Source organism: Manis pentadactyla, chromosome 2 (genome assembly GCF_030020395.1).
Source record: "Manis pentadactyla isolate mManPen7 chromosome 2, mManPen7.hap1, whole genome shotgun sequence".
Lineage (NCBI taxonomy): Eukaryota > Metazoa > Chordata > Mammalia > Pholidota > Manidae > Manis > Manis pentadactyla.
This window is the reverse complement of record NC_080020.1, coordinates 152,980,174-153,001,459: the sequence shown is the minus strand read 5'-3', so window position 1 is coordinate 153,001,459 and position 21,286 is coordinate 152,980,174. Positions and strand designations below refer to the sequence as shown.

The 21,286-nt window shown below is 46.0% G+C and overlaps 1 protein-coding gene across 5 annotated transcripts in view; it reads right to left on the bottom strand.

Moving 5' to 3' along the window:
• The window catches only part of TSGA10 (testis specific 10), a 119,660-nt gene extending 107,763 nt beyond the window's left edge, over positions 1-11,897 (bottom strand). For 3 of the 5 annotated variants that reach the window (XM_036880010.2, XM_057496951.1, XM_057496952.1), the window contains exons 1-2: positions 11,818-11,897; positions 2,518-2,643 (exon numbers count right to left, since the gene is read on the bottom strand). Coding sequence is in view for 2 of the 5 variants with exons in the window: in XM_036880008.2 (XP_036735903.2) it covers positions 2,518-2,643; positions 11,536-11,592 (183 nt within the window). In the remaining 3 variants the exon portion in view is untranslated. Of the gene's footprint in view, positions 1-2,517; positions 2,644-11,535; positions 11,704-11,817 lie in introns of those variants that run through there. The other 2 variants (XM_036880008.2, XM_036880006.2) reach the window with 2 other exon arrangements.
• Between the last annotated feature and the right edge of the window lie 9,389 nt (positions 11,898-21,286).

Genomic DNA, 21,286 nt, shown 5'->3' with positions numbered 1-21,286 from the left:
GTTTTTTTGATAATAGCCATCCTAATGGGCGTGAAGTGATATAGCATATATATCATGTGGCTTTGATTTGCATTTCCTTAATGGTTGGTGATGTTGAACATCTTTTCATATGCTTGTTGGCAATTTGTACATCTTCTCTGGAGTCTATTCAGTCGTTCATCCATTTTTGAATTGGGTTGTTTTTGTTTGTTTGTTGTTGAGCTGTAACAGTTCTTTATACATTCTGGATATTAATCCCTTCCCAGATATTTGATTTGTAATATTTTCTCCCATGAATTTTTTTAATACACTTAATTTTTTTAGAGGAGTTTTAGATTTACAGAAAAGTTGATCAGTAGAGTACAGAAAGTTCCCACATACCCATTCTCTTCCACATCTTATGTACATCTTGTACTAGTGTGGTACATTTGTCACAACTGATGAACAACATTGATAAATTATTATTAACTAAAGCCTATAGTTTATATTAAGGTTCACTCTTTGGGTTGTAGAGTTTATGGATTTTGACAAATGTTAAATGACAGTTATCCATTATTACTGTTATACAGAATAATTTCACTATCCAAAAAATCCCCTATGCTTCATTACCCTTCCCTCTCTCCAAATCCCTGGCAATCAGTGATGTTTCTGTTTCTATGTTTTGTCATTTCCAGAAGGTCATATAGTTGGAATCACATTTTCAGACTGACTTTTTCATTTAGCACCATGCTTTCAAAGTTCTTTCATGTCTTTCTGTGGCTTTATAGCTCATTTCTTTTTTTCAATGAATAATATTCCAATGTATGGATGTACCACCATTTGCTTATCCATTTACTTATTAAAGAACATCTTGGTTGCTTCCAAACTTTCATTTGGTTCTCCTTTACATCTTATTTCTCTGAGTTTTTCTGTTTTTTTGTTTCAAACATGCTCAGAATTGCTTATTGAAGCATTTATATGATAGCTGATGTAAAATCCTTACCAGATAATTATATCTGATTCACCTCTGTGCTGGCATCTCTTGAAGTTTTTTTTCATTGAAGTTGACATTTTCTTGATTATTGGAATGAGGAGAGATTTTTTTTTATTGAGACCTGCAAATATTTGAAGACTCTGGCTCATGTTTTAGTATGCTCCTGTGACACTGCTCCAGGTAGAAAACCTGGGCACTGCTTTGTTACTGCTAGGTGGGGGTGGAAGTCCAATTTCTCCAATATGCTTCTACTGACACCTGGGAGGAGAGAGCTCCTTATTACTGCTAGGCAGGGATGGAAGTTCAGCTTCTCACTAGGCCTCTGCTGATACCACCACAGACATGAAGAGCAGAGGCACCTTGCTGCTGCTTCCACATGTCCCCAACTGCCAGTGTGAGTGGGTGGACTTGTTACTGCTGGGGTGGTAAAAATCCTAACTCTGCATTAGGTCTCCTCTGATACCATCCCAGCAAGGATGAAAGCAGGCACCTCTCACTATCAGGCAGGGGTGCATGCCTAGGTTACCCATGTAATCTCCACTGACACTATAGGGTTGGAGACTTCCCTACTGCCTGGTGGGCACAAGAGTCTTGGCTCCCCACTCGCATGTCTTTCATACCGCCAGGGCTTGGCTTAGGGGGACCTAGGATTGGGGGGCATTAAGTGCAGCTAAGGCTCCTTGTTACACATCAACAAGAGTTGAAGTCCAGGCTCTTTGTTCAGCTTTGGCTGACAAGAATGGGGCTAGTTTTTTCCATGGTGTTTACTCAGAGCAGACAATTACCGTCTAAAATCAATCTGCCTTGCTAGGTTGCCCCTTTCCTAATCCTTTGACTACAGAGGGGTGGCTCTTCTGAGACTTCTGTCTGCACACCTATGGTTATTTCCAGGTGTCAGTTTTTCCAGCACTGTCTGGGATATATAGAGCAAAACACAAATTTACTAATGTGTTGTTCACTGTTTGTTGAGATCCCTAGACAGTCTTCCTTTCTTACCCCTCCTTTCAGAATGTTATGTTTGTTTTACACATTATGTTCAGTGTTTTTAGCTGTACTTAGTATAAGGAATAGGAAAAAGTAAGTCTACTCCATGTTCCTGGAGTGGAAGTTTCTTTTAGTAGCCTTTAATAGCTATACCACATCAAGCACCAAGAGAACAGAAACAAAACTCATTGTGGAATTCAGAGACCTGGATTCAAAGCCTAACTTAGGAGTTCAGAGAAATCCTAGCTCTGTCACTCGTTACTCAAACATCATAATTCTTTAACCTCTTGGAATGTCAGCTTCAATGTCTATAAAATGGAAATAACATCACTATTTCACAGGATTGACAGGATTAAGAAAGATTATGGACTTGAAAGCACCAGACACAACACTTGGCACGTAGTGTGCATTCAGTGACTCTAAATCTATGTGTACTAAAATGGTTAAGATAAAATGGAGTGGTTTTAGATCCATACGACTTAAATGAGCAGTGAATTAGTACTGATTCTCCATCTTCTTATTTTAAAATAGGCCCCACCCCAAACTAATTCAGGGAAATAAGTATATAAAATAAATGTAACCTGTAATTTCAGTGTAGAGATTAGTTTATCTTGATTTCTCACTTCTTGTTCTAGCTGGTGAGTATTCTGGTATTTTTCAGCTTCGGAAACTGAAGCCCCTAGAATATCATGTTCTTTGGTGGTAACCTAGTGGAAAGAATGAGAATACTAGAGAGGCATTCATTTTAAAACAGCTTTGTGATTTTTCACAACATCAATACATTTTGAAAATTAACACATTCTTAAGATACACTTCCAATTGTTTTTAATCTTATCCACCAGCTAAGATTTCATTGTTTCACTTTCTCAAAATGTTATGTTATAAAGTTTTTCTGTGTGTTTTCCAGATATAAACTACAATAATGAACATCATTTCCAAAAAAGACATACTCCATCCTACCCCTTTGGTAATCACCATTCAAAAGAAATATGGGTCAGCAGCAAACTGAGCAGTCTGCTTCTAAGCCTATGTTGTCCAATATAGTGGTCACCCTGCTTATTGTTGCTTCTGTATATTAAAAAAAGTTTGCTACCCATATCGCAAAGGGCTGATGTCCCTAATCTATAAATAATTCCTACAACACCCTAGCAGAAAACCTGGAAAAGGATATGGAATGGCATTTCAACAGATAAAGAGATATTCAATCTCACTATTTAGAGAGATAGAAATTTAACACTGAGGTACTGTTTTTTAACTATCACATTGGCAAAGAACAAAAATTGGATATATAACAGCATTCTTATACATTACCGGTGGCATCCTAAATTAATACAATATTTACAGAGAACAATTATGTAAAATCTAGCAACATCACAAATGTACAGAGCTTTAATACAAAAAACTCTAGGAATTTTTCCTACATATATATTTGCATGTGTGTAAAATAACAAGTGTTAAAGGTTTTTCACTTTAGCATAATAGACATACTACTCTGCATTGTGCTTTTTTACTTGATGATGTACCTTAGAAATTGTGTAAGTAAGGGAAATAATTTGTTCTTTCCTTGAGTTAAGGCTGCCATAATGTTAAGGAACAGAGAATTTGCTACAGCTATCCTAGATGCTATTCTGGTAATGCAGATGGTTTTCTACAAAATCTAGTGCTTGGGAAATTATAGGATTAGGATCTCCCAGTCACTGATCTTGGATTTAACCTTGTGCAATCCAGCACTCAGCAGTTTGACAGATTTTCCTTTTCCTTTCCCTTAAATAAGACACAAATCTGCTTTACTGTTCTTCATTTCAGCAATTACTGCCTCAACTGGAAGTTCAGCATTAGATCTCACCACGTATTTCTATTTATGAATCATTTAGGCCTTTATGGGTTAGGCCCAAATCCCAACTACTGTTTCTTACATAGTTTCTATTGAAAAATATGTTCCTAGTTATAAACATTTGACTTACTCTATTCACAGTATGCCTGAAATATTACTTTTCTAAAAAGCTGGTCAATGATCCTGATTTGGCAAGTTCGGAGACTACACCATGAATAGCAAGGATTTAACTAAAGTATAAACCTGTTTAACATTCAGTGTTTCATAATATGCTCCTTCCCACTTCCCCAAACCTATCTCCTATTTGACACTAAGAACCTCTCTAGTAAAGACGAACCCTACACATTCTTTACACATACACTCAGAAACACATTATGTTTTGTTCATGAGTTTTGCCCTCACCCTTTCCTCCATTTAACTAAAGACATATCTAAGGCTCAGTTGAATTTCATATTCTCTAGGAGGCTTTCTCTAGCTTCTCCATCAAATAGTGATCACTTATCACTTACAATTTATGTAGCTATTTATTTTTTCTGGTATCTCCTCCTCACACAGTTATCAGAATCTTAAGAATAAGCAATGCCCTAGAGTTTTCTGTATTCCCACTAATCTGCACAGAGTTCTTTGAATAATCGAAAGGTATCAATAACTATTTGTAGAGGTTGATAATGAAGCAGTGTACTAAAGCAGATAAAATTGAACTTACCTTCTTCTCCTTGGTAAACTGAACAGTCAAGTGGGGATTCCATAATATTACCTATCAGGCTAGTCTAGAAATTTAAAGTAGGAAGAAGCCAAGAATCTACCTAACAACTATGAACAATTATATACAGTTACTACTTTCCTTGTCCTAGCTTTGGAAGCAATAGAAAGGGACAGAAATCAGTGTACCTGAAATGCCTGTGCCCTGGCCTGCCAGTTTCCCCACCCCAGGCCACCTGAGTATCTTCCACATTCCCATGATTTCAAAATGGAACTTTGAATGCAATCTGTGTTCCTGTACAGATCTCAGAGAATACAAGTACTTTGTAAGCAGCAAATTGTTATCATAAACACCCAAGCCAGAGTCACAACCATTCTGTGCAAGATAGCACAGTGGTTAAAAGCATGTTCTTTAGCATCATACTGCTTATGCTCATGATGCTAGTAGTTCTGCTGCTTCTTAGCTGCATGACCATGGGCAAGTTACTTCTCTGGCCACTTCTTCCTCACCCATAAAATAGGGATGATAATAATACTTGCTTCATAGAGTTGTTGCGAAGATTAAACAAGTTAATATATGCAAAGTACTTTTAACAGCATCTGGCAATAAGACATGCTTATATATATTACTGGCAACCAATTTCTACTGATCTTTTCACTAAATCCCATACATTTCTTCCATCCTTATTATTACTATTTCAGTTCATACCCAGAGTCAAAAATTGAAGGGTAATCATTGTTTGCTTTCCCTGACTCCCCTTCAAATCCACCAACAGCCCTGTTGGTTCTACCTCCAAGATATATTCCAAATCCATCCACTTCTCTACATATTTATTACCACCTCCATCGATAGTTCGAGTCACTATCATCTCCCACATGGATTACTGCATAGGAAACCATAGTTTCCTACTGGTCTTTTCTGCTTCTACTGTTGCTCCCTACAACCTGTTTTCCAAACTGAAATCAAAACAATCACTTTAAAATAATGAAGTCCTGCTCAAAAACACTCCAAAGGCTTCCACTACAATTAGAACAAAATCCAAACTTTTCAAGGTCCTACATGATTTGACTCCTGCTTTCATTTCCCTAAATAGACCTAGTATTCTCCTTTTTCACCCACCAGCTTTACAGGTGTTCTAGTCCTCTATGACGCCAATCTCCTTCCACTTCGAGGCCTCTACCCTTGTTTTTCTTCTGTCAGGAACCTTCCTCCCCAAGCACTTTGCATGGCTGGCTCCTTCTTACCCTCAGCTCTTTGGCTCAAATGTCAAGAGGGTCCTCCCTTACTCCTACCTAAAGTAGCCTCTGTCCTAGTCACTCTCTCATTAGGTTATTTGCATTTAACACTATTCAAAGTTGCATCATTTATTTCTTCAGTTGTTTACTGTCTGTCTACACTTACTAGAATGTGAGTTCCAAGAGAGCTAGGTTCTTGTTTGATCACTGTTACACCCCCAATGTCTAGAAAAGTGTCCAGTACAAAGTTGGTACTCAATGAAACATTTTCAAAATAATGTATTTTGATGACTCAAAGTAATTTTAAAATGGGAGGTATGGAAGTAAATCTGAAGAGGACTAATAAATGAATGTATAGTAAAAATTATGGATAATTTTGACTTTAGGAAACACGATTGTGAGAAGGGGAGTAGTAGAGGAAAGTTGGAAGAAGACTGGTGTGTTGAAGGGTCATTACAAGAGTAGGAAAACTTGTCCTAATTCTCTATATACCAAGGACCCCTTTCAAAATTAACAAAAGCTCTAGGTACTCTCTTCAGGAAGTGCAAACACATATAAAACTTTATAATTTCAGAGGGTTCAAGAACTCCCTAAAGTTCTTGTACTCCAGGTTAAGAAGTCCTACAGTATAAGCACAATGGAGATTCCCAGGACATGGATTAACTAATGGACAAAGACCCCTGAGCTAAGAGGAAACACATGTAAAGGATGCACTAGTGCTCTGAGATAAGAAAGAAAAACAAGGTTAGGTGAAGATTTAGATGAGAAGGGTTAAATAAAATTAAGTCCCTGATTATTAGAGAATACTATGAAAATCTATATGGTACCAAACTGGATAATCTAGAAGAAATGAACAACTTTCTAGAAAAATACAACCTTCCAAGACTAACCCAAGAAACAGAAAATCTAAACAGACCAATTACCAGCAATGAAATTGAATCAGTAATCAAAAGACTACCCAAGAACAAAACCCCAGACCAGATGGATTCACCACTGAGTTTTATCAGACATTTAGAGAAGAAATAATTCCCATTCTCCTTAAAGTTTTCTAAAAAATAGAAGAGAAGGGAATACTTCCAAACTCATTCTATGAAGCCAGCATCACTCTAATACCAAAACCAGGCAAAGACTCCACAAAAAAAGAAAATTACAGACCAATATCCCTGAACATAGATGCAAAAATACTCAACAAAATATGAGCAAACCAAATTCAAAAATACATCAAGAGGATCATACACCATGATCAAGTGGGATTCATCTCAGGGATGCAAGGATGGTACAACATTCGAAAATCCATCAACATCATCCACCACATCAACAAAAAGAAGGACAAAAACCACATGATCATCTCCACAGATGCTGAAAAAGCATTCGACAAAATTCAACATCCATTCATGATAAAAACTCTCAATAAAATGGGTATAGAGGGCAAGTACCTCAACACAATAAAGGCCATGTATGACAAACCCACAGCCAACATCATACTTAACAGCAAGAAGCTGAAAGCTTTTCCCCTAAGATCAGGAACAAGACAAGGATGCCCACTCACCCCACTTTTATTCAACATAATACTGGAGGTCCTAGCCACAGCAATCAGACAACACAAAGAAATAAAAGGCATCCAAACTGGTAAGGAAGAAGTCAAACTGTCCCTGTTTGCAGATGACATGATATTCTACATAACAAACCCTAAAGAATCCACTCCAAAACTACTAGAACTAATACCTGAATTCAGCAAAGTTGCAGGACATAAAATTAAAACACAGAAATCTGTCGCATTCCTATACACTAATTATGAACTAGCAGAAAGACAAATCAGGAAAACAATTTCATTCACAATTGCATCAAAAAGAACAAAATACCTAGGAATAAACCTAATCAAGGAAGTGAAAGACTTATACCCTGAAACTACAAGACACTCCTAAGAGAAATTAAAGAGGACATGAACAAATGGAAATTCATCCCATGCTCTTGGATAAGAAGAATTAATATTGTCAAAATGGCTATCCTGCCTAAAGAAATCTACAGATTCAGTGCAATCCCTACCAAAATACCAACAGCATTCTTCAACAAACTGGAGCAAATAGTTCTAAAATTCACATGGAACCACAAAAGACCCCGAATAGCCAAAGCAATCCTGAGAAGGAACAGTAAAGCAGGGGGATCTCACTTCCCAACTTCAAGCTCTACTACAAAGCCGTAGTAATCAAGACAGTTTGGTACTGGCACAAGAACAGACCCATAGACCAGTGAAATAGAATAGAGAGTCCATATATTAACCCAAGCATATATGGTCAGTTAATATATGATAAAGGAGCCATGGATATACAATGGGGAAATGGCAGTCTCTTCAATAGCTGGTGTTAGCAGGACTGGACAGCTACATGTAAGAGAATGAAACTGGATTACTGTCTAACTCCATACACAAAAGTAAACTCAAAATGGATCAAAGACTTGAATGTAAGTCATGAAACCATAAAACTAGAAGAAAACACAGGCAAAACTCTCTTGAATGTAAACATGAACTTCTTCATGAACATATCTCCATGGCAAGGGAAACAAGCAAAAATGAACAAGTGGGACTATATCAAACTAAAAAGCTTCTGTATAGCAAAGGACAACATCAGTAGAACAAAAAGGCATCCTACAGTATGGGAGAATATATTCATAAATGACAGATCCGATAAGGGGTTGACATCGAAAATAAATAAAGAGCTCACGCACCTCAACAAACAAAAAGCAAATAATCCAATTAAAAAATGGGCAGAGGAGCTGAACAGACACTTCTCCAAAGAAGAAATTCAGATGGCCAACAGGCACATGAAAAGATGCTCCACATCATAATCATCAGAGAAACGCAAATTAAAACCACCATGAGACATCACTTCACACCAGTCAGGATGGGCAACATCCAAAAGACAAACAACAACAAATGTTGGCAAGGATGTGGAGAAAGGGGAACCCTCCTACACTGCTGGTGGGAATGTAATTTAGTTCAACCACTGTGGAAAGCAGTATGGAGGTTCCTCAAAAAACTCAAAATAGAAATACCATTTGACCCAGAAATTCCACTCCTAGGAATTTACCCTAAGAATGCAGGAGCCCAGTTTCAAAAAGACATATGCACCCCTATGTTTATCGCAGCACTATTTACAAAGCCAAGAAATGGAAGCAACCTAAGTGTCCATCAGTAGATGAATGGATAAAGAAGATACGGTACATATACACAATGGAATATTATTCAGTCATAAGAAGAAAACAAATCCTACCATTTGCAACAACATGAATGGACTAGAGGGTATTATGCTCACTGAAATAAGCCAGGCAGAGAAAGACAAGTATCAAATGATTTCACTCATCTGTGGAGTATAAGAACAAAGAAAAAACTGAAGGAACAAAAACAGCAGCAGAATCACAGAACCCAAGAATGGACTAACAGTTACCAAAAGAAAAGGGACTGGGGAGGATGGGTGGGAAGGAAGGGATAAGGGGAAAAAGGGGCATTGCGATTAGCACATATAATGTAGGGGGGGTGCACGGTGAAGGCAGTATAACACAGAGAAGAGAAGTAGTGATTCTACAGCGTCCTACTACACTGATGGACAGTGACTGTAATGGGGTATGTGGTGGGGACTTGATAATGGGGGGAATCTAGTAACCATAATGTTGCTCATGTAATTGTATATTAATGATATCAATATTTTTAAAAAGATATTAAGTCCCTGCCTGGTAGAACTTTAATTTTTCAGCAAACCAGAAGATCACTGCTAAAAAGTATCATAGTGTCCAGCAAAGTATCAGGCATATAATAGTTGTCAACAAATATCTACTGAATATTTTGATATATTTGAGTACTTTATATGAGATTTTGAAATCTGGTTCCAAAACAGCTCTACTTGTTTTCTTTTTATAAAATTGTCTCAGAAGTTTATGGACACTTTCAATAGGCTCACTAAGAGAAAGATATGTAAACCGCACAGAATTTTAGGAATTATTTTGATATAGGCTTTTGTATTTTTAGTAAAAATAAGTGAATAAATGTTTTTGTTATTCACTTCAAACAAAATAGTAGTCACAATGTTTAGCCTCTCTTATGAAAAAGAAGTAATATCTCTAGTCATTCCATCCAAACCCAAGCTCCTCATTTCTCTTCAATATATTACACTGTAAAGCAATAACTTGTCTTTTTCAAGAAGCATAAAACAGTGGTATCATTTATCAATACCTCTTGGAAACATAAAGGATTAAAAAGTTTTCAAGAGGCTTTTCTGTACTAAAAGATTTCAGTAATACATAGACTAATATTAACAGCAAAACTAAGACAAAAGAACTATCTTACTAACTAGTTCAATTCAAAAGATTATCATGGGGTACATGTATAAGACATGACAAGACATATACATATCCATCAACATTAGAGCAGATAAACTGTGGTGTACTCAGAACAAACAACAAACGACAAACAAGGATAAATCTTAAAAACAATGTTGAATAAGGAAGCAAAATGCAGAGAAATACTTAGTACAATTCCATTTATATAAAGTTCAAAAACAAGCCAAATTAGAATGTCCATGTTCACATACAAAGACGGTAAACCTGGAAGGAAAAGCATGGAAGTAGCTATTATAGAAGTCAGGCTAGTGCCTACATCAGGGAGAAGGAGATGTGTAAGGTGGGAAAAGAGAATAAATAATAACACCTGCTCTAACTGCTTCAGTATATGGAGTACTTTAAAGCAAGTAATCCTAAAAAAAACTGATGAAAGCAATTGAAAAAGAAGATGGAAAGATAACCCCAAGAATCTCTACATTTGATTATATTCTAGGCTATAAGCAGTAATTTTTTTTCAGAAAGTAAATACAATAAGATATGTTCTGGAAGCTGCCATTAAATAATACCGAAGTTTATTGTTTAAAATAAATATTAAGGTACCTTCCTAGTTATTTCCACTAATTAAGACTAAATGGTTTAGTTCATCAATTAAAATACAAACAAGAATCAGTTTTATCCTAGACGCAGATTTGAATGTGACACCTTCCTTTTATAGCCTATTTTCTCCTAGTTATATAGAATAACAAACCAATTGTTATTCTATTGAATTCATTAAAGGTTAAAAAAAAAAGAAGGGTGTAGGAGAGATGCTGAAAAGCAGTAGAAGAAATCCAAAACAACAAATACTCTGAGATACAAGGGCCTGGAGTGGAAGAGAGAAAACACTGAGACACTGTCATGTATGCAAACTTTTCCTGAAGCCACGATTCTTTATTTAAAGTAAAAAACATATATTTCTATACGTTTATTCGTATCAGGTCCATGACCGTCGCAGAGTTATTCAAGCCGCAAATATTTTTTCAAACAAAGCCATCTTACCCTGCCTTTCCTGTGTATAATTTCTACTAAAATTATATGAGATTTTCATGCAAATGCCTACATAATCTCGGCCCTTCACCTCCCAAAGTCTACAGAGAAGATTAGAAAGTGAGAGGCTGGTAGTCAAGAAGAGCCAGGTTGAACCCCCAAATCTCTGACTTCCAAATTCCTCAGCTTCACTCCAAACGTTTCTAAACAGAACCCTCCCCCCAACAACAATGCGGAGAGCGGAGGCAGGAAGCAAAGCGGTCACCATGGGAACTTGGACTCAACCCTAAATTCCCAGAAACGACAACAGAGGCAAAGTTTGCTCCCGAAGGGCTGCCCTGGACAACTCTGCCGCTACTGCCCCGCATCCCCAATTCCCGCCACACCCGCCCTCTTGCAGCTGCCCTCTCAGAAGCCCTCGGGCACAGGAGCTGCTTTACCCCAACGCGGCGCATCCCCGCTGCTCTACCTGGTGCTCAGGGTCCCTCCCCGGGCTTTTCTGCCCGTCGTCCTCCCCGGAGATCATCCCAGAGGGTATAGAGTGGGCCCGACCTGGACCTCGATCTCGACCTCAGCCGGGGATCCAGGTCCCTCCCGGTCTCCATCCTCCGCCCCTTTCTCCTCCTTCCCCACCCCTAAATCGACCTGGCCCCGCCCCGGTAGGCCGGAGGAAGGCTGGACCCGGAGGGAAGGAGGCGGGGCGGTTAGCGCCTTCCGGCACCGCCCTCGGCTCCGCCTTCATGCTCTGTACCTGAGGGGGGCTCGTTCTCCACCTCCCTGGAGCCTTCCTCCGCTTCCGTCCCACGTGCCTCCAATTCCCGTACGCACGCGTACCTGGTTCGGCCCGGCCTCTCCTGGGGACTACAAGCCTTGCGCGCGCACCCAAACACGTAACGAGCGTAAATCCACCCGCCCTCCTGAGGCCTCTTTCTGGTCCATCCATGCCGCGCAGGCGCTCGCCCACGCAGCGCCTAGACGCCCACTCGAGCGTCCCGTTTCCTAGTAACCAGCCACTGCCCCGTTTCCACAACCTCTGACTCCCTGCTGACAGCAGCGGCACCTGGATAGAACACGCATGCGCAGCACCGTATCTCCTGCCCGCCGCTTTCCCTCGGAAACCCTGCTGCTTTGCTGCCGCTGCTTTGTGCAGCTTTCCCCACGGATCTGGTGTCGTACTGGGCTCATGTTCAGTGAGCCCGTTGTTCCCTGAGCTGCGCTTGTTCTCTGGGAGGTTGGTGTGCTTTCCTGCAGCAGCCAGGGGCCAGTTTGGGGGAGCCTCCCGGGTCGGTCTTGCTGCAGCCTACGGGGAGAGAGCCGGCCTGTTGAAGTGAGCGTAGGCAGCCTGCAGACCCACACACCCCGTCAGCCCTACACGGTCCAGGCAGTGCCAAATCGGGAAGTGGCAGAACTAGTAATGAAAACGCAGATTGCTGACCTGTATTCTTTCTCCAGATGCCAGTCCCTCTCCAAGTCCCCTTTCCAGAAAAACTGGTGATGGTTAACCAAATAAGGAAAGGCTATATACCACCTCCCTTGATATTTAATATTGTATCGATTATTTTCTGTGTAATACCGTTTAAATGTGTGTTCTCTCAATTAGAAGCCTTCAGTCGGGGAGCAATCTTAACCAGGTCCCGGCGGGGTGTGGCCACGGGGAGAAGCGCGGCTCCCACGGAAGGCGTCATCCCTGGGCGGACTTCAGGGGCGGCTGGGGATGTGACCAGCTCTGGGGGACACCTTCCACAGAGAAGCCAATGTCGTGAACCTCTCCCACTGCAGCCCACATCCAAGTGAGACCCCTGGCATGCTCTCTCATCCACACATCCCCCGCTGCACCAGGAAGTCTTTACAGCTGTCACTTCCCATCTCTGCTGCCAGCCCCTAGGTTTCACTGTCAATGTCCCACTTTCTTTCCCAGATGATTTTTAGGCGTGTTTTGGTAGCATGTTTGTACCCATCTCCTAAAGAGCTCTCTGCACACTCCCGCCACTAGGAGGCCATGCAGCACGTACTCCAGTGCCAAGGCCAGGGTTGGATCTAAAGCCTCACTCACCAGCTGGATGCCTCTGGCAACCATGCCATGAGGGCCACGTGGTAAGAAGGGGCTCACCGTCTCTGTGCCTGCCTTTCCTCGGTGGGGAAATGGAGGCAGCTTCCTCCGTGGGAGCTGGAAATAAGGTGACTGGTGTAAAGGAGATTATGCTCAGCCTTCCCCATGGTTTTTGAGAGGAGGGAGGGTATTGATTTAAATTGCGATCATGATATGCCTTCTCTGAGTGTGCGGCTGGACAAAGTGGGCCAGTGCTTCACTGAGATTATGGCCTCCCTGCCCTGCATGCGGTCGGCAGGTTGAATCGGGCTGATGGAATAACACTGCCCTCTTAGAAGGACAGGAGGATGAAGCACCTCGATAGAGAGTGCAGATCCCAGCATACCCCTCAGAGGGCTGTGGGAGGACAGAGGGGCTCGTGGCAAGTGGAGAGTCCGACAGACTCTCCCGTGGAAGTTTGGGAGGATGTAATGGTTGATGGAAAATGTAGCTGATGACGATGCCACCACAGGGGGTTTGAGGACAGAGGGGGTTACAGCACTTTCCTCTTGGGTGGGTGGATGGGAGGGTGATGGGGAAATGAAGGCTATGGCCCTGCCTCTCCCCCACTGCCAGGAGTGCCAGCAGTGGGAAGAATGTGACTTGACCCCATAAAGCCCTGAGTGGGGTCTGAACAGGCCCAGACTGACAAGCTTAGGGGAGCAGGGAGGAAGCCGTCTGCACCAAGGCTTGAAAGACCATAGGGCTCCCACTGGGCCAGACACAGAGGGCCTGTGATGACGCTGGAAGAGCCCACCCACACCCCGTGTGGCTGCTCTCACAGCTGCCCCATGTCTGCTTTTTGGCCAGTCCCAGCTGAACCCCAGGGCTCCCCCTCAACTCCTCCAGTGCTGCCTCTCCTGGGGTTCACCCACACCAGCAGCATCCAGAGACCTCCTTCTCTGCTCCACCGACCTCCCCGTTGGCCTCAGTCATCTCTGCCCACCTCAAGCTCTCAGCACCTGTCATAATCCCCCATATATGGCCTCCCCTGATGACCTCACCCATCCGGGCTCCAGCCCCACACAATCTTCAGCCTATGTCTTCCCAGAAGGAGAGGGAATCTCCTTCTGGCACATAGGAAGGTGGGGTGCAGCTACTATGCACATCCTGAGCCCCTGCTGGACATCGGAGAGGCTGGTGGACTGCACCATGACTGGTCACCAGCTCCCCTTGAGAATGGAAAGTGCGAGAATGTCCTCAAGCCAGGGCATGGGCAAAGGCGTTCTGGAGTCACTTGTGCACCAGCCGGGGGCTGACATGGGTGAAAAGGTGGCCCGTGCCTGGCAAGGCACCAGGCATGTATTCATGCTCTTCACAGTTTCCCCACAGCTGACAGCTGTGTCTCTCATCACACCCACTTTCAGGGTCGAAGCGGTCACCTGCCTGAAACTGTACAGTGAGGAAGGGGTCAGGCAGAAAATCTGTGTGAGGGCCTGGCTGAGGCTGTTGCTGTGCTTGGTGGTCCTGACAAGGAGTAGCACCTTGTCCTCCCAGGAGCAGAAGCATGGAGGCCCACGAGGCGCCTTCTGTATGCCAGAACTGTGCTCCGACTGGGGACACAGGAACACAGACGGGGGCTACCTGTTTTCAGGGTACATGTCATAGGGATGGGAGGCACGTATGGGTAGACCCACAAACATATGGGATACAGGAGTGATGAGGCCAGGGGGTCTGGGCCCATGAGGGCCGGGCAGCTGACCCTCCAGGGTGAGGGGCGCACATGCAGAGGCCCTCTGGCACGAAGGAGCTGGGCCAGCTTGGAACTGGGAGAGTCGCTATAGGCAAAGACGAGGAGGCTTTAGAATCATGCGTGGGGCCAGGTGAGGGCCCATTCCTGGTCTGCACAGGCCTCGTGGACCTTTTCCCTGGGAAGCTGTGGGCAGGGTGAGGGCCCTTGGTCAGCTGGGGATCAGTGCACCTGCATACAACAAAATGCCAACATAAGGGAAAAAGAAAGCCAAGTCCTTTCTTGTGCACAGACATCTGGATTCTCTATGCCAGGATCTGCCTCCATCCTTCTGCTCCACTGCCCTTCCCTGGCTTCTATCCTTGAGTGACCACCAGAGGGGGTCCAGCCCCCACATGTGCAGCAGTGAGGGGGCTGTGGCCTCACTTCCAGTACCACCTCAGAAATCCCAAACCACCCTTCTACTCAACACTCAGTCACGTGGCCACTCCAGGGCTCAAGGGAGCCGAGAGGCTAGACTGTTAGCATGGGTACATGGCTCTACAAGGAAGAGGGGGAAGAGGGTGTGCACTTAGACCCCAGGAGCTGCCTGAAAAACTGCTAACACCTTACATCCCGGCTGGTAGGTTTGTAGATGAATTCTGGTCTGTAAGCAGCTCCCCTCCCTGCAGGGGTTGTGGGGACAAAGGCCTTTACCTGAGGGCTCTGCATCAGCTGGGCCAGGTCCACACACATCCCTGACTGGCTGTCACAGCAGTGACCACAGGTAGAACACTCAGTGGTCAGGTTCTTGATGTCAAGCTCTCTGGTTTTGTGTGTGCTAGTTTTGTTTGTTTTACACTAGTGAAGAATTTGTCTGGGTGCAGGGCTGTGCTCTGCTGAAGGCTGAGACTGTAAGCCATTGATGACACTTTTATTCATACGTTGAGCACAGACTGAGGGAACTAAAATGCTAGGGCATTGGGGATGCAAAGGGAACTAGCTATGGCTCTGACTTACAGTGGCCGATGTCTCGTCCAGGTAAATACAAATTTAAGTAGGGTCAGCACAAGAAATATTTATATAACATACATGTATCATTCTGGGGATGCAATGTATCCACTGGGTAGTTTCAGTTTCATGTGATTTCCTTGGGCACAAAGAGGCGTCAACACAGGTGGTGATGATCTCACAACAAGCTGGCCAAGGTAGGTGGACTCGCGGTGGGCAGTGTTCCTGGCCAGTAGAGCCCTGACACCTGCCTCTCTGTGCTCCACCCACCCCTCTCCTCATAGTCTTCGGCTGCTAGACCGAGCATTGCCTATTCACACTACGAGGTCAAGGTAAGACTGGGGAAGGATTCCTACCACCTGCCCTTCTTCAGTTAATGAGATAAACTACCTCCCGCTTACAGTGGGCTTGCTCTGGGGCCCTATTGGCCAGAACGGGGGAAAGCCCTCTTCACGACCAACCATTACCAGCAAAGAGAAAGAGGAGGACCAGGACTGACGTCCTCTTGCCAGCACGCATTCCCTGGGAATGTGCCTGCTTTCAACAGGAGACCAAACACACCTTTAGTAGTATGGCCGATATTCAGTGTGGAAGACAAACATGACCTCTGGGGAAAAGAGCAACAGTGTTTGCAACAGGAGACAAGGAGGACAGGGACCCAAAGGCCATGTGTGGGATGGACTATCACTGTGAATGTATAAGTCACTGAAAATGCCCATCAGGGCATACTGGTCAGCGGCGAGCAGGGCTAAAGGCTTTGCTGAGGAGGCAGCAACGGGGAAGGGGCAGCCAACTGCACAGGAGGGGTGAGGGGTGCTGTCTAGGAGCAGTACTTCCAGTCTCTCAGATGAGCAGCCCACTCTCTCTGTTGTCTGGGACCCGCGGTGTGAAGACCCTTCTTTCTGGAGCGTCACCACCTCTGTGCTTGCCCGGGCCGCCTGCAGCTAGGCCGATGGCCACTTGCGGACTCTCAGATCCCCACAGGTCGGGGAATCAACCGTGACCCTCCCCAGTGGCTCCCATGCGAAACTAGGGCTTAGTGGTGCGAGTGGCGCTGCCAGGGAAACAGCCCGGGTGGTGCGTGCGCTGGAGGGCCACCTGCGCGCTGGAGGGCTCTCTGTTCAGGTGAGAGCCGCCTGGCTATCGGCTGAACAAGCAGGCTGATATGAGAGCCACCTGCCTATTGGCCAGAAGCGTGGCTGACGTCATGAAGACGGTTTGTGATGCGCCAGGTGGGTACTACAAAAGCAGAGCACCCAGCGACCCTGGCCTAGGGGAGCGATGGCGATCTCACTGCTCTCCCCCTTCTGCGGCGCCTCCCACATCCAGGCTCACGCCCATGTCCCCCACACCCTCGTGGTGGCCCACTCGGCCTGCCCGGGACCCCTGGCCAGCACCCTGCCCTCCACCTTCATGTTGGCACCCACCTTCGCACCCCTCTGCGGTCCCGCCAGTCCGTGCACCTGCACCCGGAAACTCCTGGGTCCAGGCCCTCCAGGCAAGCCACTCAGCCCCACATTCCAGATCGGCGGTTGGGGACAGGTGGCCGGGAAGCATAGCACGCCAAATACCCTCCCCACTGAAGAGATCCACCCCGAGACCCGCAGCACCGCGCCATAGCACAGCACCACGCCCAGCGGGATGCGCACATCCTGGGCTCTCCCGTAGCCCATCCGACTTGCTGAGGACGCCCAACCCGGGACTGGACCAAAGCCCACCCGCCCACCTCCCCACAATGCCAGCCAGTCCCCCAGACCCTCCACCAACTCCTAGGGGTAACAAAGGGGAAACAAACCCTGGGAACACGATGCTGACAGCGGTCCCCACGACCAAGGTCACTGTGGGCCAAACAAGGGCCTGAAACAGCTGGATGACCGGAAGCCCCCTGGCCCATGGCACCAGAGGGCCAGCCAGTCCCCAGGACACCACGGTGACCGGAAACCCCTGACCCAGGGCACCACACGACCAGCCAGACCCCAGGACGCCACGGTGACCAGAAGCCCACCGGCCCAAAGCATCACAGGACCAGACAGGCTCCAGAACACCACGGTGAAAAGAAGCCCCCCAGCCCAGAGAACCACAGGGCCAGCCAGTCCGCAGGACACCACGGTGACCAGAAGCCCCCTGGCCCAGTTCACCACAGGACCAACCAGTGCCCAGCACATCACAGTGACCAGAAGCCACCTGGCCAAGGGCACCATAGGGCCAGCCAGTCCCCAGGACATCAAGGTAAACGAAAGCCCTCCAGCTCCATCTCCCCCATCTTTCTGGACCCATCCTTCTTCCATACCAGAAGCCCTTTGCCTCGTTTTCCACTGATGCCCCCAAAGTTCTTGTGTGCCTGTGGCCATCAGGACATCTCTTGGACCCGGCTGAGATGGCTGGAAGAGGCTGCTACCTAGTAGAGGAGAAGTTCCTCACACCTGTCCTCATGCACCCTGTCACCAAGATGTCTCCCAAGTCAGTGAGCCCTGCTGGTGCAGAGAATGAGGACAGTGGGCTCAGAGATCTGCCATCACCATCTGGCAGCCTGGGGCCCAGTCACATCTCTCAGTCGCAGGTGGTGCCCCTGAGGCCAGAAAGTGATGCCTGGGCCCCAGGGACCCCTCCTTCTCTGCCAGGATCCAGTGACTGTGTAAGAAACTCAAAAAGCCAGGAGCCGAGGCAGGAAGTCCAGCCTGAATCCGACATCATGGGCTATCTTGTCCCAGACACGGCACGTCTGAGGCTGCCAGCCCTGGGGGACCTCCATCTTCCCGAGGAGAGGCCAAGCTTGGGAGTGTCTGTGAAGGCAGTCTTTACCGCCTCTGTCCCAAGCATGCTCCAGAATGTCACCGTGTTGTGGCTGCCTGCCGAGGCCTGGCCAGTGCTGGGAGCCGTTCAGAGGGCTGTCCCCCTGGTTGATCACTGCGCCAAGATGCTGCTGGGCCTACGGCCTGAAGACCTCTGGTCTGGGATCAGCTTCAGCCTCATGTCCTGGGGGAGTATAATCTGGGGGCTTCTCTTCAAAGGACAACACCGAAATGTGAAAAATCTGTTTCTAACGTTGTTGTCCCGAAAAGGGAAGAATTCACCTGAGGCCCAGGCCTCACCACAGGCTGCTTAGGAGGAGGGGGGCTGCCAGCTGGCTCCAGAGGAGACCCCAGCCCTGAGCACACAGGGGTCCCTGGCCGAGCTCTGCCTGTTTCAGGACCAGTACTTCCCCTTGAAGCGGGAGGTGGAGGCACTGTGGGAAGAAGACAGGCGGTTGGTTCAGCAGAAGGCCCAGGTCCAAATGCTGGAGACCTTTTATGGCCAAGTGCAGGGATTCCTGGAAGCTTTTCCACCTGAGAAATGTTTTATTTCCTTGAAGGGGTGACGTTCCTTGCACATGCTGCCCCCTGCAGGGCAGAGGAGGGAAACTGGGGCAGAAGTGGGTCACCTAGGGTCGGGGGTGTGGGAGCTCCTGCTTGAAGTGTGCTGCAAATAAATGTGTTGGAATGCAAAAGGATGTCCCTGGTTAGTTGGGTTGCCCATGATGGGGTTTCCCCTACGCAGCACAGTCTCCACTTCTCCTGACGGCAGGTCTCACCCAGGCAAGTGTCTAAGTGACCTTCAGAGCAGGGCCATGAGGTGGCTGCCACTCTGACAGGAAGGGAAGAGAAGCAGTATCCACACACAGGAGTTCCTGCAGAGACCACTTCTGGCCTGTCTGCATACAGGTGTTCCTGCCTGGACCGCTTGACTGTCCATCTTGCATAGGCCACTTCTACACTGTCTGCATAGAGGCTTTCCTGCATAGACCCTTTCTGGTCACACAGGGGTCCCTCCAGAGACCACTTCTGGCCCACCAAACACAGATGATCCTGACAGACCACTTTTGGCTTTTCTACACACAGGCATTCTGCATAGACTACCAACAGCCAGTTTGTGGCAAAACTTGGATTTGGACCTTGATGTCATGGTTCCAAACTCTGGCCATGACAGCAGGTCTTGGCTGCAGGGTCCCGTGTGACACGGGCCTTTGATGAGCAGATGTGTGGGGCAGCCAGGGTGGTGAGGGGCCTGAGGTGTGGCCCATGCCTTGTGTCTGGGTGAGAAAGTGTGAGATGAGGCAGCAGATGAGAACCAAGCAGACCCCGGTGGCGCACGTGATTGGACCTCGCAAACCATGCAGGACTAGGGAGGGGGTCCCTCTGGTGGCTCTCGGTGCAGGCTGGATGGATTGAGCCAAGCAGAGCAGGAGACAGGTGGGAAGAGGTGCCTCTAGGAGCCTGGAGGATGTCGTGGACATGGAGGGAGGTGGCTGTTTCAAGAGGCAGTGCTGAGAAACAGCAGTGAGTTGGATGCCATGGGGCAGGGTGGGAAGAGGATGCCAGTTCCAGGCCAGCCCTCCCAGGCAGTGACTGTGCTCAGCTACAGAGTCTGGGGTGGAGGTGCAGGGGAGGTGCAGACCCTGGTGAGTTGAGCCTGGGCTGCCTACGGCTCAGGCCTTGTGGGGATGGACAGCCTGGCGCTGTGGCCAGGGCACTCCTCTCTGCAGCAAGGTGGTCCCTGTGGACTCTGCAGGAGGGAGGTCTTGGCGTTGTGGCAGTTGGGAAGGCTGGTGTCTAGGAGCCAATGAGGAACCTACTGGAGTCCAGGCAGCTCAGACCTGAGGGGAATTTGAGACTGTTTTTGTTCTTTTGGGTACCCAGAAGTTGGTTTGCTGGATCATATGGTAATTCCATTTTTAATTTTTTGAGTAACCTTCCTTCTGTTTTCCACATCAGCTGTACCATTGCATATTGCCACCAACAGTGCATAAGGGTTCCAGGTCCTCCACCTTGATCAAACTTGTTATAGTCTATTTTTTTTTATAGTAGCCATCCTAATGGATGTGAGGCAGTATTTCATAGTAGTTGTGATTGGCATTTCCCTTATTATTTACGGTGAGCATCTTTTCATGGGCTTATTGGCCATTTGTATAACTTCTTAGGAGAAATGTCTATTCAAGTCCTTTGCCCATTTTTGAATTGGGTTTTTTTTGTTGTTGAAAGTTTTAGTTCTCTATATATTCTGGATATATGATTTGCAAATTTTTTCTTTCATTCTGTGACTTGCTTTTTTACTCTCTTGACAGTGTCTGTTGACACACAAAATTTTTAAATTCTCATGTCGTCCAACTTTTCTGCTTTTGTTGCCTGTGCCTTTGGTGTCATATTCAAGAAGTCATTGCCGAATCTGTCACGAAGCTTTTGTCCTATGTTTTCTTCTAAGAGTTTTATAGTCTTAGGTCTAACACTTAGGACTTTGACCCATTTTGAGTTAATTTTTAGCTAATATTTTAGAGTTACTTTTTGGTTAATATGATGTGAGGTAAATGCCTAACATCATTCTTTTGCATGTGGATATCCAGTTTTCCCGGCACCTTTTGTTGAAAAGACTGCCCTTCCGGTATAGTGGTCTAAGCATCCTTGCCAAAAATAATTT